Here is a 7,898-nt window from a genome sequence, read left to right as displayed (position 1 = left end):
TCCAGCAAAAAAAGGCACAGGTCAAAACATAGCTTCGGAATATATATATATATATATATATATATATGAAATCGGAACTTATGTTTAGCTAACAGGTTTTTAAGACCCATGTGCGCAGTGAAACCCACTTGTTGCTATAAATCGTTGATTTTCATTGTTGCTTTTTCATATTCTGCACTTTCTCGATTAAGCTCTATAAGACACCGACCTTAGCTCAACAACATGAAAAATCTAAAGAGGGACTTTGATCTTTGCTCAAACGCGCTGACGTGAGCTATAAGGCGCATACAGCCTGTTTTCAGACGTCTAAAGTTCTATGAGTGAAGGTGAGCAAAGATCAAATTTAGGATTTTAACCCCTCCCAGCCCACCTTCGTCTTTCTCCCTCACTCTCGGAGAAAATTCAACAAAATATGCAAGCTTTACATTAAAAGGCTACTTTCGCTGCCCTTAATTCCAGCCTAAACGGTTTTTCCTCGGAAGAAGAAATCTTTTCTAAAAACCTTGAAGAAGAAGAGAGGGGCATTATTGTTTTAATCCTCTTACCAGCAGTCATTTTAAGACATTTTTGGAGGGTGAAATGGCGTCTTGTCTACCCAATCCTAACCTAAATCCCTCGGGGCCGGGGAGCTGCTGGAGGCAGTGCAGCCCAGCCCGCATCTCTCCATCTCAGCTGCATTCCGACCAAAAAATGTAGTCATTGCCAGGCAGCAGGAAAATAAAATTAATGCACGGAATTAACCTGAAAGTCGCTGTAGTCACTGCAAGAGGGTAGCAAAGGCCAGTAGCTTCTCGTCATTTGCATATCATTTCATTAAGACCCGTGTGATTAACGTTCCCCCTTCCTTTTGCTGATTTTTATGAGTTTCATCTAAATCAGCTCATATTTCTTACAAACATTAAAGATCATGTGACGCAAATGTTTACTTTCTAGATTATCTCGGATTTGTTTTCATTATTTTGTTTTCTAAAAGGTTGTTTGGAGCTAAAAATCACTACAGAAAGCATCACTGACAGGCAAACAAACGGAAGCTTTAATGGACTTTTTTATTTTTGTATTTTCTCTGTAGTGGATTAAGTAATTTTCTAAAAAATTTTTTTTTAATAAAGCAGCATGAAACATACTAAAATTAAAAGTAGAGAATGGCAACTGAGAATTAGAAATGAAAACAAGTACAGGTTCCCCTTTGAAGTGGGTTTAAGCGCTTACTCAGCAACAAATTCTCAGAATAACCCTGTAATGTTGAAATGATGAAATCAAACTCACGCTGTCGCGTAATTTTCTCTTTACATTTGTGCAAAACAACTTTTAAGTTATCAAGATGAAACTTCGTCAGCCTGCAAAAAGCAACACGCATTTCATCATCACGGTCACCTGCGAGCGATATGCTTAAAACAAGGAGGACCTATAATAATAATGATCATAATAATAGTAATAATAATTGTCTAATGTGACAGAACGTGTTAAAACAAGTACAGCGGCACCTCGGTGCAGCACTCACCCACAAAGTGAGGTGTATAGAAGAGAGGTGGGGCGGGTGGATGAGGAAAGCGACGTGATTGGCACAGAGAGGAAAGCGTCTGGGCGCCCCGGTGACCCCACCCGGAGCGCTTTAAAGGCCGATAGATGGCAGCTCGGCATCCTCCCTCAAGCAGAGAAGCGAGCCGGTGCACGGAGCGGACAGACCGGAATATTCTCAGGATATCTGGCTGAATGAAAAACTGTAATGAACTGAATAAGATGATCAACCACCTGGGGATTTTAGAGCAGAAGATTTGAAAGGCGAATATTCGGCTGAGAAATTTCTATAAGACAGAGAGGTAAGAAGTTTGCTGAACGCAAGTTGGGCATTACAGATCATTTTCCTACAGGTTTTAGATTTTAAACTACACAAACATTTAAACTAAAACTGTTTTAGCCTTGTCTCTTCTGTTTTTGTCTTCGCTTACATCGTGTTCCAAACTTCCTGATAGAAATGATTCCCAAAGTGCAGCGATCTCGAGTTGTCCAAAATAAACAGTGGCAGCGGTCAATAACAGCACGTGTTTGCTCGGTTTCCCTTTATTTCTGACTGTAAAATAACACGCGGTGTTATAGGATTTGTCAGAAGATCCCTCGGTTCCTCTCGGTGTGTTACTCCATGTTGTTAATTTTCCGTAGGTTAATGATTCCCATTCGCTCTCTCTGCCTTTTCAGTTTGTAAATGGTGATGGATTGACGCCACGCATACAGAACTACGGCCCCAAGGCACTCTTTAGTAAATGCAGTATAACTCATAAATCCACGGCAATTAGCATAATTAGACTTAAATCAGAGCCCGAGGCATCGTGACATTGTCCTGAAAGAAGAGCATTATGTTGAATTTTTAAGCTGTAGATGTGGGGGAAACTAGCAGATTACATACTTCCAGCCAGAGGCTCATTTAGCAAAATAATGCAATGAAACAGACAAAAAGAAAAAGAAAATTAAAAGCGAAAGAAAATTTTGTATTAGTTACACGGTTTCCTCTCAAACAGTGATTTATATACACACACACACGCCCACCGGGGCCCACGTTTCACGTGTCAGGCCTGATGATAAATTAATAGTCCTGTATAGTTGAAACCTATTTGCACCCACATTAAACAGGAGTCCAACCGGGGATCTTGTGCATATTTCACCGCAGACCTGTCACACGTCGCCGTCAGCCTCTAGGCGCTTGGAACCGGCCTGGGACCCGCCGCAGATTGAAATAAACGGCTCCCACTCGAGGCGAACTCACAGGGAGCAAAGTAAATATTTTCCCGCAATTCTGCCGGTGCAGACTGCAGAGGTTTGGCAGCGATTACCGTGAACTGCGAGCGCGCAAAAATAAACCTTTAAAATATTAATAACAATAATAATCATGATTAAAATATATTCAGTGTAAAAGCTCATTTTAAACCCAGACCGTGGATAAAAAATACTGAAGATAATTTTCACTGGAATATTTTTGGATATAAATTAAACCACTTTAATTTATTATAATAATAATAATAATTATTATTATTATTATTACTATACAGACTTGTATAAAAAAAAATAATAATAATACATGCCTGCATTATAATTCAGTAATAATGATTTTACAGAACTGTATTACAATACTAATAATAATAAGGTAAAATCACCACAAAAAGCCACAGAATAATGCAACAATAATTTAAAAAAGCCGATATTGAAAATTCTACTTTATACACTACTTTAAAAAAATACATTTGATCTGAAACAACACTTTATATTAGCAAAATACAAAGCAGATTATTAGCAATGAGATCAATGGAGAATCTATTTTACGACTTTTCTCAACACTAAATTGAACAAAAAGTGTTTGGTGCTGGGGTCTTTAATAAAAATTGAAAAATCTTAATCAAATGTAATATAAAAGTTATCGATTTTCTAGTTTCCATGTTTTTGATGATATTTTGACTAAATTGATTTAGTTTCTTTCAGTTTTTCGTTTTACTTTGCTACATTTGTGCGGATCTGACGACACACATGAAAGTTCTTTGAAAATTCTAACTGTATATTAACTCATAAATCATTATCAGTTATTCGCTTTGTTATCCTTTTATAAAATGAACCATCTTCCCTTTGGCGGGAGTCTAAAGCTTGTCTTTCACCTGTTGCCATTTAATTTTCTCCTCTCGGAACAAAGACGCACACAAAAATAAAAAATAAGAAATGGCCTCCTGGAGCTTAAACTTTTCTTTAGAAGTAAGTTTGTTTGTTCCGAGGCCTGAAACTCACAGCAGCTTGTGACTCTTCAGTCAGCTCGCCGGTCATGCAGCACTACGGAGTGAACGGCTACTCTCTGCACGCCATGAATTCACTGAGCGCCATGTACAACCTTCACCAGCAGGCGGCGCAGCAAGCACAGCACGCGCCTGACTACAGGCCCTCGGTGCACGCGCTCACTCTCGCGGAGAGACTGGCTGGTAAGACTCAGTTGCTCATTTTCTATCCCAAATCGTCACTTCCTCCCGTTCTCAGTTAAGTTATTATATTTATGTGACCCTGGCACGTGAAGGTGCTCGCGTGAACGTTTAGCTTGTCCCTAAATTAAACTGGTCATGTTTCTTGTTTCTCAACGGCTGTACATTTCAAGACATTATCCTTGAGGCCCGCTATGGCTCCCAGCACCGAAAGCAGCGGCGCAGTCGGACAGCGTTCACCGCCCAGCAGCTGGAAGCTCTGGAGAAAACCTTCCAGAAGACGCACTACCCTGACGTGGTGATGCGTGAACGCCTGGCCATGTGCACCAACCTGCCCGAGGCACGTGTGCAGGTAAAAAAACAAACCCAAAATGCATTTGTCTAGCAGTCTCGTTTCGCTATTAAAAATGTGAAATAACGCAGTCACGTGATATGAATGGTCGTTTTTCGCTGTTTAAGAGCCGATACTGTGCTCTTTCAGACTCCCTATCCTATAAGGATAGTCTTACGTTTGTTTTCTTATACAGTGCACTGCTTTTCACCTCTGTTTGAAACTCTGGCATACTCAGATTTAGCCTTTTGTATCTTTTAAAGCCCACCTGCCAAGAGGCTCCCTGATTAGTCAGGTGGGTGCGCAAAAAAAGTGTTCGTTTCATAGTTTTTCTCTTGGTAAAAAGCCCCGTAAAAGATCTTGGATAACACAGCTTTTAAGATCATGCTTTAACCATAATTAGACCTAGACCAGAAGCTTCTGCAGAAGTAAATGTTTTAAGAAATGCACAGCGTTCAGTCACTTTTAAGGCAAAACTATCACAGATCAAGGCAAGTTCATTAAATATCAGAAAACATATCAAGGTATTCTAATAAGAGTCTTGTAAGACTACAGTTTTTCATTGGCGTGACGTTCTAGACCCTGCAAAATCTAAAAATAAAAATGAAATTGGTGAAATGGCCTGCTGTTTTCATTATTTACACGCCTGCTTGAAAGACTGACTGGATCCTTTTCATTAAAATTGTACAACAGGACATTTGCCTTGGTAGACGATGAATTTCCTGAGGCTCAGTTTAGTTTTTCACATGTGCACCACATCAGGGGTTTTTGTCCAAAGAGCCATAGTAGCCATACTAAATTTTTACAACACACAAGAAGAAGAATATTAGAATATTAACTTTTAATGTATTTTTACTCTTTTACTCAGGCACTTATCTATTTTTCTATCTGCCAGGTTTGGTTCAAGAACCGTCGGGCCAAGTTTCGTAAGAAGCAGCGCAGCTTGCAAAAGGAGCAGCTCCAGAAACAGAAAGAAACTCAAGGAGCTGCCGAAGGTGCTACAGAGGACTCCAAGAATGATCTCACTACTGCCACTACCCTGGCTCCTGAGACTCGCACTCCTCCTCCTCCCTCCTCCTCTTCATCCTCTCACTCAGAGACAGAGAGGCAGGCAGCAGCACGGCCCCAGCCTGGCGAGATGAGCGTGGAAGTAAACGTCACCTCCCCTGAACCATCAGACAGCGAGTCAGCGGCAGAAGATAATGCTGACAGAGAGGAGGACGAAATAAGAGGAGAGACGAGGGTGAAACTCAGGGAGGAGATTCAGGGGGAGGGGGGACTGCCGACAGGGAGCAGCTCCCCATCCTGTAAACGGCTGAGTCCAAGCTCAGGTAAAAAAAACCAACATATTCAGTTTGTCTTTCTTTTGTAGTCTCTAATCAATTACTTTATTTTAGAAATCCATCCATGTGCGAGATAGTTTTATAGAATTCATTCAAATGGACGGTATATACAGAAGTTATCCATGCAAAAGGTGCGTCAAAACATACTGAAGTCCTCCTTCTCGCTTCCTGTCTTCCAGATTCTCCTTTGAGCTCCCCCGCCTTGCCCTCCTCCAGCAGTGTAAGCAGTGGTCTAGCGCAGAGCAACTCCTACGCTTCGTCTCCTCTCAGTCTCTTTCGCCTGCAGGAGCAGTTTCGGCAACACATGGCGGCCACCAACAACCTGGTGCACTACCCATCGTTTGACATGAGCACGCCGTCCAGTCTGCCCTACCTGGGCATGAACGTTAACATGCCTTCGCCACTGGGGTCGCTGCCCTGCCAGTCCTACTACCAGACCCTGTCGCAGGCTCAGCAGGTATGGAACAACCCACTGTTGCAGGCAGCGCCGGGCAACCTCCCAGGAAGCCTCAACAGCAAGACCACCAGCATCGAAAACCTCCGTCTGAGGGCCAAGCAGCATGCGGCCTCGCTGGGATTGGATACACTCCCCAACTGAAGCTTGGCTGCTCGTTGTACGTGCTTGGCCTCTAGGTCAGGGACTACGCTACAGAATGGAGGCCTGCCAACAGGAGGTGACCTAACAACACCTCCTCCTGACCTCTCATGAACCAGCAAAAGAACTTTGTGTCCACCCAGAATTCAGAATTACCTCCAAAACCGCAGTAGAACCCTCTCCAGTTTAATGTCAAGATTATTTGCTCTTCAGATGTTGTAATGAGAATCACAAAGTCTGCCCACATTTCAAATTTGTGCTCATACAAATTAATTGCACAGCTGAGATTTTTTTGTTTGCTCTTTTGTCGATTTTAAATAAACCCAGTTTCAAAGTATTTGTAAGTACACACCAAAAGAGCATAAAGCATGTTTTAGGGGCTCTCCTTTAACTGAGTGCCAGGGTTGTCAGTTCATGTATTGCCCTTATCCTCAACACCATCATTTGAGCATGCGGCTCACTGCTGGGAGCACGCGGAAACACAAAGAACATCTCTGCTGGATAGACCGAAGAGAAAATACGATTATGACAAGAACTCAACGGACTTAATGAAAATCCCACCTGGACTGAAGCTGTGACTGAACAGCACTGTTTAGCACTTGCTTGCATTTGACACCACCTGGTCAATAGAATCAGGAAGTTCTAATGCCAGCTGTTCACTATGATTTAAGCTTCTTCTATAAAGTCACTGCAGGAAGGCTTGAACTCCAGAGCTGTCAGTCTCATTCCAGGACAGATATGAAAGATATATATATATAAAAAAATCTTATAATCCTACAAGAACTCGAACTATGCATGCTTGTACCCCACTGAAGCATGGCTTATAGCCACATGACATAGTTGACATGGCATTGGCAGCAGGGTAAAGTTCTGATATCAAATTGGTTACTATAATCTCACAACCAAATACATTTTTCTTGATAGATGACTTTCACAGTCAGAGCTTTCAGGTCAGCTTTCAAGAATCCATTGAGCATTGTAAATATCCTTCAGTATTTGTCCACCTTCCTGAGTAAGGAATACCTCCATGTCTCTTCTTTTTAAAGGATTTACCAGGAAGTAGCCCATGTATTTTCCAGTTTTGGCTTTAAGCAAAGGACCTAACAGAGAAAATGAAGCAAAGAGGAGAATCTGCAGATGAGGCACAGTTAAAAATAATTTTGCACCGCCAACATTTATTTTTGTCAGACTGAACTCACCACTTTTCCTGAGCCGGCGGCTTCAGCAGAAAAATGCACAGGCCAGTTCTCTATGTATTATATGACTGTACATTGAAAACATGTATTTCTCATTTGTTTTAAATGTGAGTAATTTATCTGTTCAATGCAAGGGAATAAATCAAAACATAAGAATGACTTATGTTCACAGCATGAAAATGTCTGTCTGTATTTTTTCATTAACACTTTCAAACCAGCTATTTATTAGGTAATTAAGTATTTATTAAGAAAATGTGACATTGAGAAAAAATCAATTTCTTCATAAAATACATGATAAAACTCTTGTGGGATGAGTTGAAGGAAGTTAGCCAAAAGGTGAGTCTGAAGAAGACCAGGAAAGCCATTTACTTTCTAACCAGGATATTGAACCAGTTACCGTGCCCTCTCACAGACGTTACTTTCCAATGAGAGTAAGTTGGCAACAAAACAAGGGTGGGCTTGGCTTAGATTGTGCAGACC

General features: G+C 41.3%; 1 protein-coding gene across 2 annotated transcripts; it reads left to right on the top strand.

Moving 5' to 3' along the window:
* Positions 1 to 1,658: 1,658 nt before the first annotated feature.
* On the top strand, positions 1,659 to 7,589 carry LOC102207185 (diencephalon/mesencephalon homeobox protein 1-A-like). Of its 2 annotated transcripts, none has more exons than XM_013914457.1 (5): positions 1,659 to 1,820; positions 3,789 to 3,955; positions 4,111 to 4,305; positions 5,180 to 5,615; positions 5,807 to 7,589. In XM_013914457.1, exons 2-5 carry the CDS (start codon positions 3,803 to 3,805, stop codon positions 6,223 to 6,225), a joined length of 1,203 nt encoding a protein of 400 aa, XP_013769911.1. In that variant the 5' UTR covers positions 1,659 to 1,820; positions 3,789 to 3,802; the 3' UTR covers positions 6,226 to 7,589. The 2 variants fall into 2 exon arrangements, with proteins under 2 accessions (XP_013769911.1, XP_005747540.1); XM_005747483.1 differs by having other exon boundaries at positions 3,789 to 3,956; positions 4,127 to 4,305.
* Positions 7,590 to 7,898: the final 309 nt, after the last annotated feature.

Source organism: Pundamilia nyererei, unplaced genomic scaffold (genome assembly GCF_000239375.1).
Source record: "Pundamilia nyererei isolate P.nyererei 1_Seehausen unplaced genomic scaffold, PunNye1.0 scaffold00199, whole genome shotgun sequence".
Classification (NCBI taxonomy): Eukaryota; Metazoa; Chordata; class Actinopteri; order Cichliformes; family Cichlidae; genus Pundamilia; species Pundamilia nyererei.
This window is presented reverse-complemented; position numbering and strand designations above follow the sequence as displayed.